Source organism: Daucus carota, chromosome 2 (assembly GCF_001625215.2).
Source record: "Daucus carota subsp. sativus chromosome 2, DH1 v3.0, whole genome shotgun sequence".
NCBI lineage: Eukaryota > Viridiplantae > Streptophyta > Magnoliopsida > Apiales > Apiaceae > Daucus > Daucus carota.
In genome coordinates, this window is record NC_030382.2 from 39057322 (window position 1) to 39085195 (window position 27874).

Here is a 27874-nt window from a genome sequence, read left to right on the forward strand (position 1 = left end):
TTAGAATGGGCGGGTTATAGGCAAAATCCTAACCCAACACAACTCATTTAAATCGGTTTTAATAATCTTCAACCTAATCAAAATTCGGTTTAGATATTTTCGGACTAGTTTAGTGTCAGCTTGAGTCGGTTAGATCGGTTTGGCCGGGTTTTGTGAACCCATGGGCACCCCTATTTGTAATCATGTATTTTATGAACTTGAGGCTGCATTTTGTTAAAATAAGATTATTCATTTAGATTTATGAACACAACTTTAGGGACTTGTATTGTATCATGATTTTTAATGACAAATTTTGGGAGGATGATTTTAATGGATTTTATGAACTTTTAATGAGTCTTGTTGACTTCTTAAGATTTCAAAAAAAAAATTATGACTCCTAAGACAATGACTTTTAAAAACTTTAACAGACTTTTATTTACAAATTCATGACTTTGAAATATTTTAATAGACTTTTATTTAAATCATAAATAGCCTCTCTGAAGCCCTTTACCCTCTGGACCTTTTGCTATACCCTGTCGATCTTCTCTTATAAGTTATAACCCAAGTTGGGCGTATGTTCTCAAATCTGGCGACTACAAAATCGAGTACAAAGTATTATTGCTGTATTATATATCTACTATAATACTGTTTATTGAATCATATTTATAAACATAATGTTAATTGTGACCTTGTATCGGATTTTTGTATTGACTTTTTTTTCTTTTTTTTTGACAGAGGATTTTTGTATTGACTTTTGATACCATAATTTTACGAATTTTAGGGTTCGAGAATTATGTGTTTTTCACTCATCATATTTAATAATGATGCAGAGCTATAAGAGCTATATCAGTAACCACCAATATTGTTATCATACTATGTTTACATAATCTATCTCTGTTTTGCAGCCCTTCGACTACTATAATATCTTATGTATTTTTTATTTCACTTTGTGTTTTTTTATCTAACTTTATTAATTTATATAAAGTTACTCGAAAAATTAATATATTATATAAATATATATCGGGTTACCCAAAATTGACCCGAAATTACCTAAAAATTAATATATAATATAAATATAAATTTATATAAAATACATATATTTATATTATTTTTTTAATATTTATTACTTAAATTTAATAAAAAATTATTTAATTTAATATAAATTAATTTATTTGAATCAAAATAATATTTATTTATTATTTAAAAATATATTTATTAATAAATATTATATTTCGGGTCGGGTATTCTGACCCATTAAAATTTCGGGTCGGGTAAATTTTTGACCTACGACTATCGACCCGAACCAAAACCCGAAATTGTCAGCCCTAGGTGTAACGAATCAAGTGTACTGCCCTAGGTGTAACGAATCAAGTGTACTGGGTGTTATGTTATGAAGCAGCTACTTATGTTCAATGCCTGGTTTCACCAGATATCCAAACATGAGTTCAAGATTTTTGTTTTCTTATATGCAACGGTCCGAAGAATGTTATCAAAGCAACTCAATTACACTATTGTTTTCACCAAGGATGAACCCTAGCTTGGAGTGACTGGTTAATTGAGGGAAGATAAAATCATGTCAAATCTTGACAATAATGACCTGACAGTTTTCTGAGAAAATATATACAATTTTCCATAGAAAGTCATTAAAAGTCTATCAATTATATATTTCCACCCAAGTCATTGATACATTGAATAACAACTGACTTTTAATAACTCTTTAAAAGTTGTAATTCAATACCTCAAACTTTGAAAGACTTTTTAAAAATCCTCATACAATACCTCTTTACTTTTAAAGAGTATTTAAAAATCTTAATTGAATACACCCAAATTTTAAAAGTCAAAAAAAGTTATTAAAAATCATAATACAATACGACCCCCTTAGAGTTGTGGTTGATTAAGTGCTGTTGTTAAACCATCATGCAAATCGCAAATGCGATTGTTTTTGTTATCAATTTAAAAGTCAATTGCAACAGTACCAGAAAACTGATGATAAGAAATTGACTTCAGCTCGAAACATGCAAACACATCTATTGCAATTGTTCGTTAAAACAGCACAAGCGTTGATTATCTTTATGCTACCATTCATACCGTTACAGTGTTAAAACAAATTCTTTTTAACAAAGATTATTAGACCTCGGACATTTCTCGGGGATTGATGGATTTACGCTTATTATTCTTTCGCAATGTGATTTTGGGTCCGGTGGAACGGATTCTGTAGGATAACAGCAATGCAAGGGGTCCATAACAGCGGTAAAGTTTGCGAGACCACGTCTTATGGTAGCACTGGATTAAGTGTCCCTCGCTTGGTCAGCAAACACAAGGTGAGGCAGATCTTAGGCTCTCGGGAAAGAGAGGATGAGACCTCAATTAACTTCGCTCATGGCTGTTCGGACCCAAGGTTCATATCAGAAAATTTGTACACAGGCTCATTCTCGATTCTGCATCAGGTCAAGCTTGCCTGGACAGCTGTACTCAAACAGTCGAACTCATCCAGGAGGTAACATGTTCAAGAGAAGTTGTTCTAAAGTATTACGTACATGTATACATAAGATGCTAAAAAATCCTATGGCCAATAGGGCCTATATGTTGACAAATTCCTAGTTGGATACAAAGTGAACCCCCAACAATGATGCAGAGGGTTGTAAAGCATTCTAAAAATTCTATCTCACTAGTATACAAATGCTCATTCTATGTTCACATCTCTATAGACTTCTATTGTACAGTATGTTCTGAGGGTTGTTCATCATCATTCGTATCTGATGATGTGTTTATTTTCAGTGCATAACGCAAAACTGAGTTTACCTGTTTTCTCAAATTGGTATTGTCAAGAAAGATATTTGTAAGCAGCTCCCGCAGTTCCTGATTTATCGCCTTTGTGGCATCATCAGAAGAGTTATTGTCGGTAGTGGAGACAGCATCATCATCTTTAGCTAATAGCTGCACCTGGTTTCGATTAACAAAGATCAATATTACTGTATACACACAACAAACAAGCCAAATCAAGAATATGCTTACTGATTTCAAGTTGCTTGCTATATTAATTGTTCGGATAAGAGTTAATAAGACAACCAAAAATGATTAAAATTTATTATCAGGGATTTGTGCTAATAGACTCTAAAATAAAAATAAAACTTTAATTTAATAATGATTCAGTCTTTAATTCTTCTAAAGGTTTGCTTTCCCAATAAAATTTATTGACTTCTAAAAAAGGAGTTTTCCATATCCAAAAAGGAACAAGGGTTTGTCAATGGAGAAGCCAGAATTGCTAGTACATGGTTATGATAATTATATTGATATTCACCAATAAACCTCTGGTGCATTATTACATAAATATTGAACTATTAGCGGTATCTCCGGACCCAGGAAAAGTATCACTATAGAGTATAGACTATAGAGAGGAAGATGCTAACACGTGAAAGGGATTTACATTTTTTTCTCTAAAAAATTTACAATGTGTTTTTAGCCACCAAGTACATAGAATACACATAGTTCTTGGATTTTCAAAAGAGTAAGAGTAATAATAAATGCTACTACAATTTTTACAAACCCAAACAATTATACTTACGGTTATACTAATGTAAATATTATTCTACTTTTTCTGTAAAACATTTATTTACTGTAATTTACCACCACTTTACAGCAGATACTGTATAATCTCTTTGAGGAGTGAAATTAATCACATTGTGAGGACTTTTACTATAATTAGTGTTTCTAGTTTCTAGCATTCTCTATGAAAATAGTTGCTATCTATTTGTTGGCCAATTATTCCTAGCTGAATATATACCCTTGTCATACATTGTTTCTTGTAAAGCACACCAGTAGGCCTTTCTTGAGGAAAAGCGGAGAGAAGGGGATATTGAGGGTAAAATTTGAAATTTGCAAATAAGAATGTAAAAAAGGGTATCTGTGAAGAAATTACGTACAACTAAACTTAACGTGCCAAACATTTAAAAGTTTATGCTATTACTATAAACTTATGTTTGTCAGGTATCAGTATTCAAGTGATGGCTTGATTTGATTATAAATTCGTTCTATATTAAAATTTTACTAAAATGTATTTGTTAATTCTTGATTAAAAAAAAAAAAATGCATCCCAACCACATAGACGTAGCTAACACTTTTAAGAACCTTGACTGCAGCTAAATATTCAAATAGTAAAAGCAGATATGGATCATCGATAAACTGATAGAGATGCCCCTAAGGCCTAAACCAGAGTTATATACAGAAGTAGCAGGACAGAAAATTACCTTGGAAAGGAGGAGACTGATGGAACTGTCAGATTTTTGGAGGTCAGAGGCAGCTGTCTGTGAAGAAGGATCTATGACTAACTTATCATCATCCAACAAGTTGATGTTGCACTCCTGAAGCCTATTATGAAGAAATTCACATTGATGTAGTAAATTCCGCAAAGCAGTATTTGAATACTCATTGTTTTGTTTTTCCTGCTCAAGGAGTTTCTGGAAAACAAACAAACAGATCTGACAATTAGACAAAACAAGATCTCAATAAATCTTACACAAATCAGTTTTGGACCTTTTGGTTATGGAATACTGACAGTGATTATGAGCGCAATTGACCAGAGTAATTTAAACAGGCAGATATTAAAGTACTGAGTACTCTTTAAAAGAAGAATATATAGAATGATCATCGTCCATCGAGAGTCTAGACTGTTGAATACGATTCGACTTGTGACATTTATAATTTGCAAATGCAAGTTAAGAAAAGATGTGCGTGGCTTGTGAATACCTAGTCTTTACAAGTGAAAAAAAAACATATTCATACATCAAGAGTAACAGTATATAGAAATGATTTTGTTATTGTATTTCACATGATAAAGTAATAAACTACCTCAGTCTCAGATTTTTCCTTGATCGACTCACTGAGCTGCTGCTTGTATTCTGCTTGGGAACTTCGGAGAGATTTAATCTCTTTTACAAGAACTTTGATATCAGCTTTTGATTTCACTTCTAACTCCCGATGTTGTTTTTGTAATTCAACAAGCTGTTGTTTAGTAGCATCCAACTCTTGCATCATATCTTTCCCTTCAGTGTGATACTTCTCTGATTCCGAAACTGCCTGTTCAGCCTGGATATTTTTTACATCAAAATCTTGAGAATGAGTGCTGATCAAACCAAGAACATATATACAAGGAAGGAGAGCTGCATAGAAGGTAACCTGTTGGGAATTTAACTTCAGTTCCATTTCGAATGACTTTTGCCTGAGTTCCTCCATATCCCATTGCATTTGGGTGAGTCTTTCCTTTTCAACTATAATAGCTTGTTGAAGATTTTCTTTGCTTTTTTGCTTAGTAGTTTCAAGTTCCGCTTCCAAATCCTTGACCTATTCAATTAGTAAAGCTAAGTCACATACTCTTTTAATTTGTCTAAATTTGTAGTCTACACGCCGTAGTTTGACATAATAAGCTGTTACAGATTCAAAACAATATTCAAATACTAATTAGTCCACTTATTGTATAATAGATGCTCTCTAGTAAGCCTGCCTGTAAATATATATAGCCATGCCAACTAATCTATAACAAAAACCAACAAGTATATATCAGCCTACTATGACATTAAAATGAAAGTAAAGCCTGAAAACTTAATCATTGACAGGAAATATGTTAACAAACTTAAAGTGCACTTAAGTATATAATATAGGTCAGGTACTAAGCACTGTAATTTTCAGAACACACTTTACCAATGACTCGGAATGGGACCTCATTCCAAGTAGACATTCCAACTTTCGTGTATGTAGAAAATCCCCACGAAAAACAGATAAGTTCTAATCATTGGGGTATCCTTCCAGTTCTATGGATAAAAGGCAGAAGGCTTTGCTAAGTTCTTGGAGTTGTCGTTGGCTAAACCTTTGTAAATTTAACTACCACAGAAATGACATTTCACATTATAGTTTCAGCCCACCGGTACTTTTCACTCCACAAAATTATAACTATTTTTATCTATTGAAAAGAGAATTACAATCCCCCCCCCCCCCCCCCCCCCCCCCAACCCCCAAAAAAAAATTAATAAAAATAATAATTTAAATAAAATACATACATACATATGGGGTTAAGTATCAAGTTGGTCACTGAAGTGAAAGCCATATATCACTTCTTTCATTGATCTTTTAGAGGTATCATTTTGATCACTAAAGTCGTATAAAATATCAGATGTATACCTCCAAATATGTGTCCAGAAAGTAAATATTTTTTTTGTTAAGTTATATACATTTTTCTTCAATGCTACTATAACCAAATGAAAAGTGGTGAATTCTAGTATTATAGATAATATATCTAGATTTTTAAAAACATATTTATTATATATTTTTGTTTAAATAAGATTAAATAATTGGAAAAAATAACCCATCGATCAGACCAAATGCCATTTAAAATAAGTGAGAGTGCCCAATTCCTCCTACCAGGATTTCATAAATTGACTATCATCTCTTGATCGAAGCCGAAAAGAAAGTAGTAGTCTTCTTCATATCTAGACTGCTCTTAGGCCTTGCCAAGTACTCGTACAGTCGTACTTACATAGCCATTGGTGAAGAAGAACCAAGTGAATGAGCATGAAGTTCTTAATCTGAGAGAATAAGATTCCTACCGTGAGAGATAAAATAAACAAACTTCAGTCAGTAAGATGACTCAAACTTTCAAGCCCATCGGCGTGGCACAGACCATAAATTTGCGACTTTTGAATCCTTCTCTTTCTAGCTATATGTCCTTCCTCCTACAGTCTACTTGTATAATGGTGCCCTTGACCAAGAGAAGCAAAGTGGAGTCTTAAAAGAGCTTGTGCTGGGTATAACATTGATAGATAAAATATCATGATTTTCCAGTAACATTTAATACAGTCCCACCAGTTAGTCACTACCAAAAGCTAATAACCTATTTGCTTAACATATATTGTCCTAATATCGCTAAAGAACCTTCGAAATAACCAATGATGCATGCAATTTTACGGTGCTGATCATGCATTCTCACCAGAATACAAGTATTCATTTCTTAAATTCAACATCCAACTAAATTATAAAGCTTAAAAGCACAACTTGAAGCAATATTTACAAATATATCATTGATATTCACTCACATTTGTGATCGAAAAAGATACTAGTATATTAAAATAAAAAGTAATGAGCTAATCTTAAATAGCTATTTCGGGAGGGAGGCAAAATAGAGAGTTAAAGATACCTTTTCTCCGTCCTCTCAAAGGTTATAATATATAGCTTGTTGACATAAGATACTGTTAAGAAACTAACTAAAATTTTCATGTTTCATAAAATATTCATTAGGTTTTTGAATATAGAGAAAAACACACACAAGAGAAATGACGATCAAGTCTAACACACCTTTCTCGTTAGGTAGTCTTTCACTGCTACTTCTTGGTTTAACCTTGATATCAGATCCTCGAAGTCTGTTTTCGCAGTTACTAGTCTCCTCTGCATAGTAATGAGGGCCCTGTTCATAATCTGCCGATGATCCAGTGGAAGCATTAATTTTATATCACTGGGAAACTGTAACTCGGAGTCAGTTCCCATGTTGTTCGAGACTCCAGAACCCCTAAGGAGGTCAAGGGATCCATCTTCCAAGGTATTAGGCCCTGAGTTTGATGATATGCTACCTTTTAAGGAGCTCACATCACTTCCGATACTCCCACTCGAGAAATTTCTAGCATGGTGAATTGCCTTACTATGGTCTGGGTGAGCCATATGTTCCATGGTATCTGCTCCAGTATAAGCACTTCCAGAAGTATTTCCATTGCTCACATTAGTATTTGCAACTGTGACCTTGACTGCATTTCCTTTATTTCGAGGAAAACTTTCCAGCTGATCTAGGATAGCTTGTCCCATAAACAATCCATCATCTATATTAGACATACCATACTTCATGAGCCTTTCTATCGGGTCAGTCAAATCTTCATCGAAAGACAGCTCTTCTATACCAACTTCAGAACTATAATCTTTTCCCAGGCTTGATGCGCCAATCTCAGATGCCTCGTAAGCAGTATCACTACCATAATCAGATGTGAAAGATGCGCTAGCAACAGACTGAATGGAGCTGGACTCTGGCTTAAGTGACAATGTTTGGTTGTTTACAGACGAGTCTGAATTCCCACCGTTCTGTTTTTCATCTTGGAATGCTGACCAAAAACAAGACTGATTAAGTAAATCTCATTCTTCAAATTAATAATGCATTTATTTAATTATAACCTTTAAACAACATTGCAGCAAGGAAACATACAAGACCTAGCTGCAGCTTCTAGTTCAAGGAAGGATGCCACAACTACACTCCTCGATATATCAATGTCTGACAGCAGCTTTTCCATCCATACCTCCAAGGAGCTACGTCGCTGCAACATATACAAATTTTTGAGAATTAGATAATTAATAATGTTTATGTAAAATTTCTAATTCCCATTACGCCCCACTTCATGTAGTCCAAAATTGACAGTTTTCTAGAGTGATTGACAAACTACCTCTTCCAACAGTGCTTTACTTCTTATTCGCAGTAGCCCCTTTGGTGGAGCTGGTGGTAGATTTTTCCTAGGAAATGCCTTTTTAAGCTGTAAAAATAAAAAGTGACCACGATATAAGTAGTTGTGCTATGTCAGTCAGTGTCTGAAAATGGCCAGTGCCCACTAATTTTCAACAGCAAACGTATTCCATTTCTAATATATAACAGGATAATGCTCTTACTGCAGCTAACAACTTCATGAAATCATTAAATCTTCTTAATACTCCTCGCATAGTTGTAATTCCTTGGGGTGATTGTATGCCCACCTGAACTCTGTAGAACTGTCCACTGCAAATGTTAATTAAACATACAGAAAGTTGAAACAGTGATAGTATAAATTTATAACATTAAAGTTCCAGATAACAGGCTAGCTGACATGAGAGGACAATCAGTTGTAAAGCACATTTTGGTGGACCAATAACTCACTGATCTTATAATGACACCAGATCCCAACCCACCCCCGCACCTACCATAAAATTCTGAATCAGGGGAAAGGAGATGCAATATTACGTTGAAATAAATAAAGGTGACTTGTCATCTCGAAAATATTTCCATGGCACGTGAAAACACGATGTTAAATTTGGTTCCATGCATATTTGTGTTATGAAATGTTTGCAGAAAGTTATAAATGCTGCAAGCCTACAATACTATATATTGCACCAAGAATGTCAAGTGTACCTCTCCACCAATATGCAACATATGTTTTTTTGTATTGATCTGCTCAATAATAGACTCAAAAGATATTAAGTAAATATTTAAAATTAGAGACTAAAGTAGAATAATACTCCCTCCGTTTCAATTTACATGTCCACTTTTAAGGAAAAAATATGTTTCAAATTAGTTGCCCACTTCAACTTTCAATGCAAAATCATATTTCCAAAGTCAATTCTACTTCACATATCTCTTATTTATATTTCCTAGATAAACCCCATTCCACATATTATGGTCATTTAAAGCAATTAATTTGTGAACATTCACTTTTCTTAAAGTGGACATATAATTAGAAACAGAGGGAGTAACTTTTACTGATATTTTAGTGTAAGTAATAGATGTTGTAACCAATTGTTAGAAACTACACAAGTTGCACTACATATTCAGTTAAGGAAGCTGAATTCACAATAATAGCAAGCTGCCAATACATTACTACACATACAGTTAAGGAAACTGAATCAGTCATCTATATTAATCTAATTTAAACAAATTAAAGCATCGGGTTATCTGAAATTCAAAAAAGCAAAGCATTTGCCAAGTAATCAACCACTATAAGAGACACGGAGCAAAATAACCATCTATAGCTTTAAAGAAATTAAATAAGTAACTGTGCCAAGTCCCAAAAGTTAGCATAAGAACATCTGATTTTTTGCATAGATAAGCACGAGAGCTCCAATCAATTGTATACCACTATGGGATCTGAATCTCTAGATTTTGGGAGGACAGCCCATGAAGGTATTGTGACACAGAAACTCCATCCAGAACGAGGATCATGTGGCCATACAGTGTCACGCCCACTCTGCAGAATCAAAGTTAAGAACTTTATTAGTAACAAATATATTTATAAGCGGGTACTGTACTATATAGTTTATAAACGAAATAGAGGATCACATATTCTTCAAGTCAAGCAGACACATTAAGAAGATTAGTTAACAAAAAAAAAAGGCGGAATACATCTGTGTGTTAAAAGAAATCTTTGAAGATGGGACATCTTAACTGCCAAGTGCCATACCCAAACTTTCAAGCCTAGCATGACAATTATGTAACTTTTATGGACTAGCATAGATTTTAATCATGCAGTAATGTCATAACCTTGTGCCAATTTTTATGCTCTCAATTAATTCAGTTTTGTACGACATGAAAATATTTTGAGTTAGGAAAATCTGCAGACATGATACATGGTCGCTTTTCAAATCTACATGTGATAACAAGATATTTGTAACAGAGTGACAAATCCAGAATTAGTTTCACCGCCTTATATTGCACTAGCAAATAGAGGGTTCCAGGAAGGAATAGCCTCCCTCTGGGCACTTGCAAAGGAGACAAAAAGGTACCTGACACCTTCTTGAGCATAAGCTTTCCCCCCTAAACTTATACTCCCTCCATACATTTTTTGGTATTGCTTGGCACGCATTTTAAAACTTCTATAAAATTTAGTTCTATAACTTATATTTAAATTTTTTAATTTCTTTGATCCTGAATAAAAATTTAAACACTAGATTTTTATTCAGAAGAAAAAAAAAGTAATTTATTGAACTATATTTTATAAGAGCCTTAAAATGTGTGTCAAGCCCTCTGTCCCGAACTTATACAACTCAACGGGACAGAGAGAGTATGTTCCATCAACAAAATAACAAGATAGCTTCCGTCCATTTGAAAACAATATAATTTGAACTTATTAAATTGTCGTAAACATGACATAGTATGCTTAATCCTACAACGTGATAATACCATTATGCCTCTGGTAATAGCTAATCATTTATTATCATTAAACATTCACAATGAAATTAATATCGGGTAACAAATATTTGCAAGAAGAAATGAAGTGGTGGGTCCCCTTTGCTGAACTGACCTGGTACTAGGTAACTTACAAATAAAACTTTTAACCACTTAAGATCAAACAAGTTTCTAATAACTTGTAATCCTATATTTTCTTAAGGAATGTATAAAACGAAACCAAAGCAAATCTAACCAACACAAACACCACATAAAATACCTAAATATTAATGGGGAGAAGAAATAAACCCATCATGTTTACATGTGGAAACGCATATAATGCTCCTGGACTCTTAATAGGCCCCCTCTAGGAAGCAACGGAGTCTTGGGTATCCCAACGAATCCCCGTATCAGATATGCTTACTATTAGGAATACTATGCTACTGATAAATTCTCGACTAAATTTCCCTTTCGCAAAATTTGTAAAATAAAAAAAGTGATTTGACATGAATTCTTGTGTTTTAAATGCTTATATTATGTACATGATTCAATGCACATAAAGTTATTAGTTTTGTTACTGGATGTCATCATTCATACATCAAATATATATTTATAATATGGATATATATGTGGTATCTCCCCGCACACGAATCCCAATAGTTCTAATTTACCAAATTCTAAGGTGCACCCCCGTACTCACACTTGCAGTCGTGCTTCTTAGGGTCCATGCCATTGATGTAAACTCATCTAGAAAAATGTTGCATATCCGTGCACCTCACATTCGAGTCCTAGCTTACAAAAAATCAAATTAACTCAGTTGCTTTTATATGAGTATGGAAGGCACATGTAATGCTCACTGAAAAAAATGCAAAATATTTCACTGACTTGTTGAAACAATTTACACCTCGCAATTAATTTATGAGCTAATAATCTTACAATTAAAACAATTTACACCTTGCAATTGATTATGGGCTAATTAACTCATAGATTTTCTTATATCTTAATCGTATACAAATGATAGCAAGTTACCATGATGGTAAAAAAAAATTACATCCCTATTAGTGCTTTGAGTGGAAAGGGTTGTAAGAATATTAAACAATCCTACATTCACCTGCCTTTAACTTTAGTGGATAATTATATTGGAAAGTCTTCGTTGTGTCTATTTTTTATTGACAGCAAGCTTTGTCCTTCGGCTTTCCCTTTTCGAACGATTTTTCTTGTCATCTCCTCCTTTCATATTCTCATAAAAGTTATTTCAAATACAGGAGATTAATTAAGGTCCTTGTAATGTTATTAATTGAGAATTTATGTAATAAAGTTTTGACGCAAAATTGTGGTGATCTCTGGCAGGTTCTGAACTGATGCCGTACATATATGACAATGCATACTTGGTGCTATATAATTGCAAGACTTGTAAAAATATCATATTTATATTGGGCAATATAATGACAAAGAAAGTTGATAAAGACTAGATAAAGTGATGAACGCAGCGCTGCTCAATCCAAAACCTGCTATTTTACCAAAAAAGTTCTGTTATTTCAGTATAAGAAAACTGGACTAACATAACTTTATATTGTCTTCGAGAACTAGGCTGCCACGGTCCGCCGTAAAACTAGTACCACCATTCACCAAAAGTGGAGTTCAATCCTTTATATCTTTAATCTTAATACGCAATATAAATCAGCTCAACTCTATAGCAGATATGCACAAATTCAAATAAGAACTTTTATTGGATATATAAATGAGGAAAAAATCAGAGGGGACCTCAGGATCTAGTGTATAAAAAGGGGTATACTTGTAAATGCGTGTTTATTACTTACAAGTAAACTCATGCATGTATTCTCAAGTACACCCCTATTTCTTTAAACTAGAAACCTTTCTGGTCAAAGAATAAAGTAAAATGGCATCTTCAAAATCATCCCGATATAGCCTCTCGAATCAATATTGACGACTCATTAATTGCTCCAAGATACTCACACTACCTCCACAAATTTCAGAGGCTCCCTTCCCTTTCATTTTAAAGTCCCTCCGCCCACTCCCTATTCATTTCACAAAACAATTTCCCTCGCTCCCTCGCTCCCTCCCTTTACTTCTTACCACAATTTTATAAATAGAAAGTACTCTTGGTAATAAAAAGAAACAAGTAATGAGTTCTATAGCTATTGTTCAAGAGTTAAGCATATTCATGTACAACCTTCCCAAATTTCAACACAAACTATCCAACAAAAAAACAAAACCACGTCGAATTATCGATAATTTCTTTGAAATTACTAGCAATAAACCCACACAAGTTCAAGAACCAACAAACACACTTAAAGCAAAATTGGAGTAAATGAGCTTAAAATCAAAGATCAAAGCACAATTGCAGTCAAAAATGAAACTTTAACACTAAAGAAAGATACCCATTTGCGAGGGGGAGGACTCCAATCCATTCCCATAGGTAAAGGTGAAGTTCCATCGTGCCTGTGTTTTGGAGGGCTCCTCCGCTGCATTTTTCCGATCAGATTCTACAGAATCTCTCTCCCTCTATCTCTCTCTATCTCTCTGAATTGATGGGAATGAAAGAGGGTTTAGGAGATTGGATCGAGGCGACCGAAGAAAGCAAAGTAGAAGAAGAAGTTGAGGTGGACAGGTGGAGTCTTTACATGTCAGGATGTTAATTTCTCAAAATTCCCAATTCATGCTTTGGTATTTCTGGTTTCTTTAAATTGTTTTTATATCTAATTTTGTGATGGTAAAACCTCCAGAAAATAAAATGAATATTTTGGGGAAAAAATTATCTTAGTTGATAGTTACCGAATTATGAGTGAAAAAGATGATAATAAAATAACATTCTATTTAATCGATATTATTTTATTTTAGTTTTAATCTATCATATTAGATTGTGGGTAATGGTGATTGTTCTATGTTAACATAAAATTTCATTAGTATAGTTTGAAATCCCATTCTTACATAAAAATTACGATAAATCATAAATATTAAAGTTAAATATTATTTAAGAATAAACTGGTTTATTTACATCATCGACCATGCTTTTTATAATTTATAAAAAAATTATGAGAATTGTTCATTTGGAATTTGTCAAAATTCATAACCCTATTCTTCATCTTCAATATATAGAACTCATATTATTATTTTATTTTTTTTCATTTAATTATTCTGTTATTTGTTATTTGTTCCTGAAAATTCTCAAAATAGCAGTCACACATCTTACTATAAAGAATTTGTGATACTTCAAAGATTTTTTTTTATCACGATTCTCCATGAGTTTGGAATGTGGATGAGTACAGGTTAATTTGGGGTTGAACCTTGATTCAGGCCTCTTCTGAAGCCACATCAGTCAGACGCATAAGTCTAGTTCTACTTCTAATTCTAAATGCCCTAGCCCCTTCCCTTGGCTGTACTGACCTTCAGCAGTACCAGTATACCACACTCCAACATCACTGTTACTAATATGACAATATTGGCCACAATTAAGATAATCCCCAAAGACATTATTTAACCAAAGAAAGAACCATGATGTATTATAGGTTTCTTCACACTACAGGGCCAGACAAGAATCCATTCTCACAACTAATTCTAATTGTAAAAAGTGACAGTCCCTAATGTACTAAAGAATATATAGAGTTTTGGATCATCACAGGCTTCAAATCTACTCTTGAACGGTGAACAAGGGTGAATCAGATCGCAGTAGTGCAACCTTACTGGATTTGTTCTGCTTTCCAAATCTTCGTCTGAGGGTTTTGCTTATTGTTATGGACCAATATTACATTTTTGAAATTGCCCAGTAAACCACTTCAGGATCTGAAGAAACTCTATGCTTCAGTTTGATTCGGGACTCAAAGAAACTCTGCGATACGAGAACCATCCCTTTAACATGGCCGCCAGCTTGTGCTCATTTGTAGTAACAGAAAACCTATCCTCCTCGTCGTACTGCCTAGGATTTTTATCATCACAACTCTCATGGTTTCCAGGATCAATTTCTTCATCTAGTTCTCCTGTATTTGAACTGCACAATGACCACAAGAATAGCATACAAATACTCTTCAGTAATCTTGGGCAACAGAGTCTTGGCTCCATTATATTTTTTACCAGTTTTAACAAGTTGCTGGTGTTTTGTACCATATAAACAAAGGGTATTGTATTAAAGTGCCCACCATTCTCATCAAAAACTATCAAGTGACTATCGATCTCCACAGGGACTCATTTAAGCTACTATAATCATTATATATATCACTCACTTAAATCTTGAACAATATTAATGAAAAAATTAACAAACATATGATATGTTTGCTACAATCTTCTTATATTTCTTTGTAATTATCGGTTCTGTTTCTTTTTTGTAATCCATGTGGTATCATCTGCTGATTAGAATTTCAGTATCTCATTAAGTTTCCCGTTATTTATTTTTCAAGATTTAACATAGAGATATATATAGTTCTAGTGGCTATAATGAGTCCCCGCGGAGATCGGGTAGTCACATGATAGTTTTTGGCGAGAACGGTGGACACTTTGATATAAAACCCTATATACAAACTTACAGATTCTATTAATTATCACCCTGAACTGTATTCTCGAGTATCAAGGAAGGAGAACCCCAGAAAACATGGCTTGGGGAGAAGTAGAAGTGAGAGAGGGCTCAACTTCCTTTTAAGAAAATCAACCAAACCAAGTAATACTATCTATGAAATTTATCAGTAATAGAAATTTACATGTTGGATTGCTCAAAGTCACCAATCTGCTCCGGTGATCTCTTTCTTTTCATATCGTAGTTGATGGACAGATGGCGTGCAAAAAGCAGCTTCAAAAATAAATAAAACAAATGTCAGTAGATAGGAAGGACAATTCTGAGGTGATCCAGCACTGAAATTAAAAACAAGATAACACTCATACAACTATGGTTTCACAAGGTAAAGAGAGAAACGGCATCAACAACTGGCTATATTGACCTCTAAAGTCTAAACCTAAGATTATTATAACAAGAGAAGGAATTTAATCAGTTCTTAAACAAAGATTCCACTTGGTACTTACTGGATGCACAGACCCCACTCTAAATGAAATAAACTTGACAATTTAGAGGATGATTTAGAAGTAGGAATGTCAGACTTCATAAATAAGTAATTAACGTGACCAGAACTTAAGACTCTAATGCAACATATTTCTTCGTCCCGGGATTAACTACCTGATCACCATCCCTGATCTCATAATCAGCAATATATTTATTATCATCAAGAAGCTTCTCACCATCAAAGCACAAGCAGAAATGCCCCCACACATGGGACCTACATGGACAATTCCCATTAGTTTGAAATATACATATTAATACAAGTGCTAGATTTCCATTTTAAAACAGAGAAGCTAACATCAAAAATTTATAATAGTAGATACATAACCTGGACACTCTATTATGACTGGCTAACATTACAACAATCTACTTGCACTGTTGCACATGAACAAACAAGAATGAATAACCAGCAGATACCCCCATAAATTATTAGATAAACAATCCTAATTACATGATCACGTATGAAAACACACACACACAAAAAAAAAAAAAAAAAGGAAGAAGAAGAAGAAACTGAAATAATATTTCAGAGTTTGATTAAAGTTCATTTCACTTAATTTGAGCTAGACGAAATGACATTTGTGCCGAGCTCAACAATGAATGATCTACAACTTAAAGAAATTATTTTGGTATGTCATATTGTCATCACTCATCAGACAAAAACAGGTATTAATCGACTTATAGGCAATTACACGTAAATTTCAAATTCATGGATACACGATACATCAATTCATGGGTTACTAATCTATCGCGCATAACACTACTAAATAATGGTTGGTTATCCAATGTTCCTTCCGAGAATTCGCTACTATGAAAAGCTTAAAGCATTAGAAATCAATCAAACAAGCTACAAAAACATCAAAAAATTAATACTATTACCACGAAACCGTGCCAGATCCTTGTCTTGGTAAATGGCTAAACGCATCCTCCACCGCATTCCTCAGCTCCGCTATCGTCGCAGTCTTCGCAACTTCAATTTCTATAATCAAACACACATAATTAAACACACAGTACACGAGACGAAACGCGAGCATTTAGAAAAAAAAAATGGAGAGTACCGAATGAAGAGTCGTCTAATTTGAGAACAGTGATCTTGAGAGGCTTCTGCGGTAGCTTATTGTACAACAAGCTCCGGCGAGAGAGGCTGGAGATGATCACGAACGGCACGGCGCACGAGAACGACGATCTCCGATGAGCTATATCGTCCTTGGTATCGAACATCTTCGCATAACCGAAATGCAAAATATGTGCGTTTGAGAGAGAGAGAGAGAGAGGGGGGGAGAGAGTGAGAGAGAGAGATATTAGGGTTTGGTTTGGGGAGAGAGAGAGGATGGAACGAAATGCTTTACTTGAGGCTCATTTTTCCGGGAGAGAGGGAAAGCATAGATTAGTTTCTGTTTTGAAAAAGCCGAACATCCTGTCCGTTCAATGTGCCAACTACTGTCACTATCTTCTCTTAATTTATTAGAATCCGTTAGTGCTGTGTCCTTATTAGTAGTCACTGTACTCCTAAAGTTTGATCCGCACTATTATTAGCCATCTACACCTTGTGTACCATTATACCTATCTTTTTTAAAAAAATATGAATATTTAAAAAAAGATCGTTGACATATAATTTTATCTTATATATCATTAATTAATGCGCTGAAAAATGAGAATATTATGATTTTCAGAAAAATTCTTACAAATATAGAAAAAAATTCGTGTTGAAAAAAGATAGGGATATAATTTGAGAAAAATTAAGCTCGAATTTACAATTCGTTAGGACTTAGAAGTATTATAATATTGCATCTGATATTATAAAAAAAATCTAGTGATATTGATGCATAATTTTTATAAAAAAATAATGAAGTATAAGCTGAATATGACGTAATAATAAAATATAGAGAATTTACGAAGTATGCACCCTTTGAATCTTAGTTGCAAATATATTATCTTTTTTAAAATTTTCAAATATATTATCTTTTTAATCTTATTTGCAAAATACTATCTTCCCTAATTCAGCTTTCAATTTCTTTATTACTTTTCTCTCCTCCTTTGACACTTCCCTCACTCTCTCGCTCTTCAACACCTTCAACACGCTGTCCACCACCGGATCAGCGCTCCGGCAAGAGGTCTTTGCCGGAAACCGCAACAAATCCTCCAATACTACTCCCACACTTTCAAAACAGTGCCCACAACCAGATCGGAACTTTGGCCTCAACTCTGTTTGTGTCTTCTTCCTTCACCTCCCCTATTCTACGACACATTCCTTATTCCACCGACGATCCAGTCTTCGGCCTTACCTCCAGCCATGAGATCAAATGCAGCCTCCAACCACCCAACAGTTTATTCACACCATCAATCAAGCATGTCGCTTTTTAGGTTGTAATGTTTCGTCCTGCAGGGGTATGTTTTTTTTGCTTCTGCAACCAGTTATAACTTGTTATGCAAATAAGTATAATTTTCAAATTTTTTTCAAAGTTGCATTTCTGGTTGCATAAGGTTGCCCATAGCTGTAAATATGACTACATATGCGACCATCGTATTTTTGCAAACACTTTCAGAAATATAGTGTTTTTGCAATTTGTTTTAAAAAGTGACAGAATTTTTTTTAAAAAAAAAATCAACTTGGTTATATAAAAAAATCCTAAAATATACTTATAAAAATAAATCAACTAAAGATGAAAGAGAATATATATATAAAAAAATCCAACTCATAAATTTATTTCATCAAAATAAAATGTGGTGTTCAATATTTAACAAAAGTTAATTTTATTTTCAAAAAGTACACATCGACATATTTTGTTACATAATTCATTTTTAATAAATAAGACAAAAAATTCTTTGTGGGAAAAAAAAAACAAGACAAAAAATTCATAAAAAGGCATACATTCACATATTTTCAATTTTTTTTAAACATTGGATATCCTTTTGCTGGTCAAATTTCCATCAAGAAGGTGCTCTTACCATTCAAGAAACCAAAATATTTGGAATTGCTTTGCAATCTTGCCACGAATCAAGCAGGTGAAGAAAGTTACCGCACATACAAACGCAGACAAAACAAAAGCCGTCCCAGGTAGAAAGTCTCAATCACAGCTGCACTACAGCGCCAACCATTAAAGAAACAGCTCAGATTACCTTCAAACTTTTACTTTCTTACATTACTCAACGGCCAAGATTTAATCTCACCCCATTCTTCTTTTACTCATCTTTCCATTTTAGAAGACTCTACACAAAAATCTAGCCTCACTTTTCAACAATGACCAAATAAAATCACAGCCCTCTTTGTCTCAGCTGCATAGATCTGTCAACACGCTGTTGACCCTTTTGGAGGTACCTTGTTTCAATCACAATACTATGTGTTTTATGTGTTTATATGTGTGTGTTTGTGTTTTAGTTGTGTTGTGAGAAGCTTTGGATCTTTGTGATTGTTCTTGATTCTGTTTGTTGTATCTTATATAACCCCTTTTGGGGGCTTGTTAAATTATTGATATTTATATGATTTGATCTATGTTTTTTTGTTGGAATTGATGAAATCTAGGCATTGGGTTGTTAAAGATAGTTGCTTTTGTAAGTTCTTGATTCTAATTGTTATAGATCTTATTGTTCATCTTAGAAGTAAAGTCAACATAAATTCACCCACAATTTATGAACTTTTATGTATAATTTTATTTGTGTTTTTCTAGTATTGATTTCATCTAGGTTTTGGGTTTGGCATAGTAGAGGCATTTGTGAGTTCTTGATTTTTGTTTTTGTTGAATGAATTTCATAGATCTTGTTAAAAGCGTAATAGTTTTTTGTGAGAAGTGAAGTCAAAATGAGTTCGAGTACAATTCGAAAAGCTATTGGAGCGGTAAAGGATCAAACCAGTATTGGCATAGCTAAAGTTGCTAGTAATGATGCCCCGGAGCTAGAAGTAGCTATTGTTAAAGCTACAAGTCACGATGATGACCCACCGGACGAGAAGTATATCCGTCGGATCTTACAGCTGACCACATATTCAAGAGGTTATGTCAGTGTTTGTGTGTCTAAATTGTCGAAGCGATTAGGGAAAACTCGGGACTGGATTGTGGCTCTTAAAAGTTTGATTGTGGTTCATAGATTGTTGAGTGAAGGGGATCTGGTGTTTCAACAGGAAATCATGTTTACGACTAGGAAGGGAACGAGGTTGTTGAACATGTCTGATTTTAGAGATGAGGTACATTCGAATTCTTGGGATCATTCTGCTTTTGTCAGGACTTTTGCTTTGTATTTGGATCAGAAGCTTGAGATGATTGTATACGAGAGGAAACTTACAGGGAATAGTGGTGGTGGAGAAATTCAAAAATGGAGGTCACCTCAAAATAATGGGGCTTATGAATACGGCAACTATGAATCTAGGGGAGAAAATGGGTATGGGGGTCAGGGGATGAGGAGATCAAGGTCTTTTGGGGATGTTAGGGAAAGTGAAGCAGAGAAGAAAGACCAAACCCCGTTGAGAGAAATGAAGCCAGAGAGAATTTATGGTAAGATGGGTCATCTGCAGAGGCTTTTGGACCGTTTTTTGTCATGTAGGCCAACAGGGTTGGCGAAAAATAATAGGATGGTGTTAGTTGCACTGTATGCTCTTGTGAAAGAGAGTTTTAAGCTCTATGCTGATATATGTGAGGTTTTGGCTGTACTACTTGATCGGTTTTTTGAGATGGAATACCATGATTGCGTAAAGGCTTTTGATGCTTATACAAGTGCAGCAAAGCAGATTGACGAGCTGGTTTCATTTTATAATTGGTCCAAGGATATGGGGCTGGCTAGATCATCAGAGTATCCTGAAGTGCAATTGATTACTGGGAAGTTGTTGGAGACGTTGGAGGAATTTGTGAGGGACAGAGCAAAGGCAATGAAATCACCAGAGAGGAAAGTGGAACCTACCCCCGTGGTTCAAGAGGAAGAGCCAGTGCCAGATATGAATGAAATTAAAGCATTGCCTGCTCCAGAAACTTATACTGCTCCACCCCCACCTCCAGAGGCCCCTCAGCCTCCTAAGCAACAAGAAACCGGGGACTTGGTGGATCTGAGAGAGGAAGCAACAACTGCAGATGATCAAGGGAATAAGTTTGCACTGGCATTATTTGCTGGCCCTGCAGCAAACACTAAGAATACGAATGGGAACTGGGAAGCATTTCCTTCGAATGGTGCACCAGAGGTAACTTCTGCTTGGCAAAATCCAGCTGCGGAGAGTGGCAAGGCAGACTGGGAATTGGCCCTGGTGGAAACAGCAAGCCATCTATCTAACCAAAAGGCAGCAATGGGTGGTGGACTTGATCCATTGCTTTTGAATGGCATGTATGATCAGGGATTAGTTAGGCAACATGTGAGCAGTGCGCAATTCAGTGGAGGCAGCGCTAGCAGCGTGGCTTTGCCTGGCAAGAGTGCAACTCCTGTGTTGGCTCTGCCTGCACCGGATGGAACCGTTCAGACAGTTGGAGGAGATCCGTTTGCTGCCTCGTTGAGCATTCCACCTCCTTCATATGTTCAGATGGCTGAGATAGAGAAAAAACAGCAGATGCTTGTGCAAGAACAGATGGTATGGCAGCAGTATGCTAGAGAGGGGATGCAAGGACAAACGAGTTTAAGCAGGATTAATGGTGGTGGATATTATACACCAGCAATGCCTTACGGAATGCCGCCTGCAAATGGAATGGGGTATCCACCTCCAGGGTATTACTACAATCAATAGTGAGTTTTCCATTGTATCATGACTTTGGCTTGTTACTTTTCTTTTCCATTGTACTTTACTGTGAATTACCATTGAAATTTGTGCATGTCACCTGAGAAAGGTTTAGAGAACTAATGGCTGAACTCATCAAATCTTGTTGTGGGAGGGATCATATGTTATATATATATTTCCTTCTAGTTTTAATGTTTTGATATCCTTGGCATCTTTATGTGGTCTGATTTCCATAACAGGTATAACGGATTATATCCATAATGTTTAGCTCATTAGCAGAGTCACCCGTTACAGAACCATTGTTTACATCACATTATTATCATTCCTCCAATTTGTAAAATAGAGATCTTGATTTTGATACAAAATTGACTTCCCAAAGAGTTCAAATTTTGGTAAGGCTGCATGTTAATTTTTATAATTGCTAGTGATTCACTTGTTAAAATTGATACTCCATATCTTGTTAGTTGGATGAAGTGTGGGCTATAAATTCTTGCAATGATTTGAAATAGAGTAATGATACATATGTTGACTAATTAGTCTGATTTCTAGTTGAATATATGTTTCTACTTGCTAGTAATAGGCGAACCTGATCTTAGCCGGATCATTCTATCGATTTAGATCAATTCCTATAGGAGTATTATACATTAATTTGTATTATAGCAGTATTATTTATATTGTAACTTCACTGATTTGTCAATATCTGGAAGCGTTAACGGGTGCTAGCCTAATGAATTCTACTTGCCAGCAACCCCGTGGTAACACTAGTTAACACTTTCACACATCTTGTATACTTGTCTAAATGGAAGTTTGGTATATAACAAAAACATTCTTACAGTATATTGTGCTATGACTGTTGCTAGTCAACTTGATCATGCGAAGCCTCGGAAGTCATTTCGTTTATAAATTTCCAATCATCACTTGTCACTTTTAAAGTGTGATTCTCCTTCTGTAGCAAGAATATGACGAAAACGTGATGATATATTGGTTGGTACATTTGGATCAAGTAGACAGCAGTAACAGTTAAAGGCACTTGTTAGGAATATTTGGAAACTGCGCTTATTGTTTAACTTGTAGTGCATATGTTATATGGCAGAGGTATCAAGAGCAATCTTTCCTGTTAGTTTATAATCGTACGAGACATTCACGTTTTTGTATGTGTGTTGCACTTGTCTTTTGATGACCAATGTTTTTCCTGTTTACAGCTTCGTCATTTCCTCCAAAAGTCTGCATAAAGTTAAAAATTAAAATTTCACAAACCTTGCTTCAAAGTAGTACAGTTTGTGTAGAATCTATTACTCCGGAAATAAAACCCGTGAACCGGAACGAACATAGATAGAATCGGACCGATTCTAAAAAACAGTAGTGTTGTGTTTGGTTGGAGTGAATGATTCCGGAAGGAATGGAATGAAAAATGAACTATCTTATGGACAATTTTTAAGAAATTTCATTCCTTCCTCCATTCCATTTCTTATCTCATGTGATATATATCACACCTTCAATTTGAGATGGAATGCTTCTCTCCCATCTTCAATTTCTTCTCAAATCTCATCGTAACAATTTTGCACTCCTTCAAATTTTTTTCAAAATTTTCTTCCTATCTCTATTAGTTTCAAGTATTTTTACTCATTTCATTCCATTCCATTCTCTCCAACCAAACACAACATAGAAGTCGACATACATACTATGTGCCTGTTTGTAAAAGAAGCATAAGCTGCTTCCAAGCTTCTACTTCTTTTCTGAATACTTTACAAAGTGGGTGTTTGGGGAACACTTATAAGTCCAGCTTCCGGGATTATAAGTTATGAGCACTTATTCGTACCGTTTGTGTAATAAGTCAAGAAGCACTTATAAAAAGGTAGGAATGCTAGCTTTTGTCTCAGGACTTCTGCTTATTTCCCAAACACTTTAATCACTTATAAGTCTTATCTTGCTTCTAACTTCTACTCCACTTATTTATTTTAAGCAATAAGCACTTATTTTAAGTTCATCCAAAAGGCCCCTTAATTCATACTGTTTGTGTAAAAAGTCAAGAAGCACTTATAAAAAGCTAGGAATGCTTGCTTTTGTTTCAGGACTTCTACTTATTTCCCAAACACTTTAATCACTTATAAGTCTTAACTTGCTTTTAACTTCTACTCCACTTTTTTATTTTAAGCAATAAGCACTTATTTTAAGCTCACCCAAACGGCCCCTAAATTTATTTACTTCTCAGTAGAATACGACCTTCTGAAGTGCTATGGAAGTTTGGTTTATTTGGTTTTCGGTGGCCAAAAACACTGAGTGGAGAATCGATCTCATCATCCCATTGAGGATTTTCCACTTACTATCAACTTGCTACAAAAATTGTCAATGATAGTATGTTTCTATTAACCCTCCCATTGCGGAAACATTGAATTATTTTTTCCTCTTTTGCTTTTGTCTTTTCTTTTGCAGTTTTTTGTTAGTTTTAACATCACTTTGGTACAACCACAATACGGCGTTGAATAAATCATACGTTCGATGTTTTTTTCTAAAATCTCCGAATTTCAACAGAATCACATCTTATATAGAAGGAAATTATTTTTTCTGTCACACGCCATAATTTAGCAGACAGAATAACAAAATTTCTTTTAAAATATAAAGGACATTTGGATCGTCGGTGAAAATGAAAATCGGGATGGAAATGAAGAGTATGAGAATCGGAGATGAGAATGAGCATTTCAAAAGATTATTATATTTTCTTTAATTGAGATTGAGATTTCTGTTTAGTGATGAAAATTGTTAAATTCGAACATCGTAGTTTAAGTTATTATTCTCATTAACTGTACCCATCGGTGATGATGAACCAAGAGCGGTGTATTGGATTGAGATTTTAAAACATTTTTCTTCATTCATAAAATCCGAGGGTATTCGATTGGGATTTTTTGAAATTCATTAAAATCTTGAGGTATTGAATTGGGATTTTAAATTATACTACAAAATCTGGTATTCAATTGGGATTTTAAATTATACTTTAAAATCCGATGGTATTCAATTGGGATTATTTAAAATCCATTAAAATTTCATGGTATTCAAATGCTGATGGATTTTTTTAAATTTCATAAAATGATGGATTTTGTGGTATTTTTCGGTGTATTTTAAGTTTTTAGAAATCCCACCAAAATCAATGGGATTTTGAAGTATTGTGTTAAATCCTATCAACTCTGCGGCATTTTATGAAAAATCCACACAAAATCAAAATCATATACAATTCATTAAAATCCATAAACTAAAAATAATCCATTAATATCCCAATCGAATACACTCGCAAGTGGTGACAGTGTTTTTCATGAGATTTCATTATCAAGCACCAGTAAATTTCACGAAGTCGTCTTTACTAATTTTTACAAAAGTAAAATTATCCGTTCCTCGCTTTCCTTCCTAAATTTCTCCCTAATTTAGCGTTTGCGTTATCCGCGACATTTCAACTCATAACATCCGCTTTCAAGTATATTTAAACGTGACCGGACCCAAAAAAGATGACATCTAAATGCTTCACTCGTGCGTCTCTCTCCCCCCGTCCCAATAATTTACGTGTAAACTTGCATGTAAGCCATGTGTTCATGAAACCAACCAAATGCTAACGTAACCTCCCCTCTGTTTTTTCTTGATGATCTTTGTAATACTTATCCTAGAATTCATAAATATCAATTCATATATCAAAAAATATTCTTTTAAATTACAATTCAGTAACAAATTTTTTTGTTTCATAGTCCATAAATGGCCAACTTGACACTTATTCAAATAAAAACCGAACTTACAAAACTAATTAATACTGTTATTATTATACCTTGACAAAAGATTAAAGATGCAATGAATGGGAGTATATTCACAATATATTATACCATATTATACACACATATACTAAAATCTAATAAAATCTTGATTAGAAAGAATCAAAGCTGAGATTTTTCCGACAAAAAAGATAATTCATATATTCAGACTTTACAAAATAGTGGGGATTCAAGTTTTTATTCTAATTCCACACTACCAAATTGTCACTAATTTGTGTATAAATCATCCGTTTTTGCATCCAACTCTGGTCGTCATTTTAGTCCAAATTAAAGCTATGGTATATAAGTTATCCAAATTGATTCCCTTCTCGTTCCCATGTCAAATGCTCCTCATTTCTACTCACAAGAGAACCAAAAGAGTATACAAAGCCATGTTGGCTCCGAATCCGATCTCTCTTCTTTGTGCTCTCCTCCTCTGTTTGCCCCTCGCCGTCATCTTCACCACCACCACCGTCCCCGTCGCCGATAATCCACCGCCGCCGCAGCCTTTTCGATTTCCACCGTCACCTAGAATAAACAAAACTCACATATACAAAAACACCCTCAACAAAACACGCATAAACTTTCACAACACAACAAAAACAAGTCATGTCCACAAGTTGAATAAAACAGAGAGGTATGTGAAACGTGAAGAGAATATTACTGTGTGGGATGAGGAGGATGAATCACTGAGTCAACTCGCGGCGCGAGTTAACCCGGGGACTCCACTAGGTAGGCCGAAAAAGATTGCGTTTATGTTCCTTACTAATGCGCCACTCCCACTTGCGCCACTCTGGGAACTTTATTTTAGCGGAGTACCGAAAAATTTGTACAATATTTATGTACATGCGGACCCGAGTTCGCGATATGACTCGCCTTTTAAAGGCGTGTTTGCGAACCGAGTCATCCGGTCTAAGCCCACGCGCCGGTTAACTCCGACGCTCTCCGCGGCGGCGCGAAGGCTGATATCTCACGCGCTGCTCAATGACACGGGGAATTACATGTTTGCGCTGCTATCCCCTTCGTGTATTCCTCTTCACTCGTTTAACTTCACGTACAGGACGCTGACGAGGTCGCGCCGCAGCTTCATCGAGATTCTGGACCACGAGCGCGGCGCGTTCGTGAGATGGGCGGCGCGTGGGAACACCACGATGCTCCCCGAGGTGCCGTACTCGCGCTTCCGAATTGGGTCCCAGTTCTTTATACTGACACGTCAGCATGCGAGGATAATAGCAAATGACACTAGGATATGGTCAAAGTTCAAGTTACCATGCAACAGCAAGGTTCCTTACAAGTACACGTGTTACCCGGAGGAGCATTACTTTCCTACACTCATGTCCATGGTGGACCCGCGAGGGTGCGTGCCCGCCACGCTCACGCACGTCGACTGGAGGGGCAGTCTCGGCGGTCACCCACGCACGTACACACTGTCTGATGTGGGGCCGGAACTGATCTGGACCTTTAGAAATGCGACGCCTAGATACGGGGATGACGGGATGAACGGCTCAGATGCGTCTGTGAGGAGACGGGGTCACCCGTTCTTGTTCGCTAGAAAATTTGCACCGGAAACTTTGACGGGGCTTTTAGAAATAGCAAACGACGTCGTTTTGAAGGACTGAGAGATGAATATGGAGTGGCAGCTTGTATATTTGTTACTGGTTTAAGGTAAGTTGTATGTTGCCTTTGAAAGGCGGGACAAAACCCGTGTTTTTTTTTTTTTGTTTTTTTTGATAGTTGAAATCTAAATATATTGTACCAGATTAATTATTGATACTCAGACGTTTCGAAGTTTTAACTGCCGATCCAAGTTATTATGGTTTTTTATTTTATTATTTAGATACTGACGTGCAGGGCGGAAGATAATTTGGTTTTCCGTTCAATTACTGATATGTACCGGGGGTTTCGGACTATAAATTGGATCATGGTACAGGGGGCAAAAGTTTGAGCGTGATTGAAGAATAATAATCTGAGAGTATTAATGTATTATAATTGATTTTGATTTTATATAAAAGCGTAAAGGAGGTGTTGTTTAGTACATTTTGAGTTAATATATCATGGGAGGTGATCAGTCCAAATATGCGAAGTCTGGATTTCCCCTCGTCCTTTTGATCTATGTTTGACGCTGTTGCTAGGTGGATGAGCATGCAAAAATATGCTGACGGGTTAGTGGCCGTCAAGCACCTCCGTGCAAGAATGAGAATACAAATCGTATGTGAGTGAAAGAGGGTTAGAGAGAGGAATGATATCATCCTTTTATAAGGAGTCTTTTCTTCGTTCTTCCTATCTACTGCTACTTTTTCCGTCCCGATGAATTGTATATCATTTATTATCATATTAAACTAATATATTCTATTTTAACAATTTAAAATATTAATAACATATTATATTTAAATTATAGCCAACCAATATATCCA

At 35.1% G+C, this 27874-nt stretch overlaps 4 protein-coding genes across 5 annotated transcripts; 2 read left to right on the forward strand and 2 right to left on the reverse strand.

Moving 5' to 3' along the window:
- Window positions 1-1981: 1981 nt before the first annotated feature.
- LOC108210069 (PX domain-containing protein EREL2) lies at window positions 1982-13602 on the reverse strand. 2 transcript variants are annotated; one of them, XM_017381321.2, is made up of 10 exons: window positions 13318-13602; window positions 9888-9998; window positions 8671-8769; window positions 8451-8537; window positions 8216-8324; window positions 7324-8114; window positions 5155-5319; window positions 4828-5064; window positions 4227-4436; window positions 1982-2922 (listed from the first exon to the last, which is right to left on the reverse strand). In XM_017381321.2, exons 1-10 carry the CDS (start codon window positions 13405-13407, stop codon window positions 2692-2694), a joined length of 2130 nt encoding a protein of 709 aa, XP_017236810.1. In that variant the 5' UTR covers window positions 13408-13602; the 3' UTR covers window positions 1982-2691. The 2 variants fall into 2 exon arrangements, with proteins under 2 accessions (XP_017236810.1, XP_017236811.1); XM_017381322.2 differs by lacking the exon at window positions 13318-13602 and having other exon boundaries at window positions 2447-2922; window positions 8671-8776.
- A 786-nt stretch (window positions 13603-14388) lies between these two features.
- On the reverse strand, window positions 14389-17349 carry LOC108206515 (uncharacterized). The gene is made up of 5 exons (XM_017376839.2): window positions 17039-17349; window positions 16860-16959; window positions 16098-16197; window positions 15628-15716; window positions 14389-14924 (listed from the first exon to the last, which is right to left on the reverse strand). Exons 1-5 carry the CDS (start codon window positions 17199-17201, stop codon window positions 14738-14740), a joined length of 639 nt encoding a protein of 212 aa, XP_017232328.1. The 5' UTR covers window positions 17202-17349; the 3' UTR covers window positions 14389-14737.
- Window positions 17350-19050: 1701 nt separating this feature from the next.
- LOC108209402 (putative clathrin assembly protein At2g25430) lies at window positions 19051-21861 on the forward strand. Its single transcript, XM_017380278.2, has 2 exons — window positions 19051-19295; window positions 19735-21861. The coding sequence occupies exon 2, from the start codon at window positions 19780-19782 to the stop codon at window positions 21676-21678; it is 1899 nt and encodes a 632-aa protein (XP_017235767.2). The 5' UTR covers window positions 19051-19295; window positions 19735-19779; the 3' UTR covers window positions 21679-21861.
- A 3837-nt stretch (window positions 21862-25698) lies between these two features.
- LOC108208111 (glycosyltransferase BC10) lies at window positions 25699-27262 on the forward strand. The gene has a single exon (XM_017378597.2). It carries the CDS (start codon window positions 25757-25759, stop codon window positions 27077-27079), a length of 1323 nt encoding a protein of 440 aa, XP_017234086.1. The 5' UTR covers window positions 25699-25756; the 3' UTR covers window positions 27080-27262.
- Window positions 27263-27874: the final 612 nt, after the last annotated feature.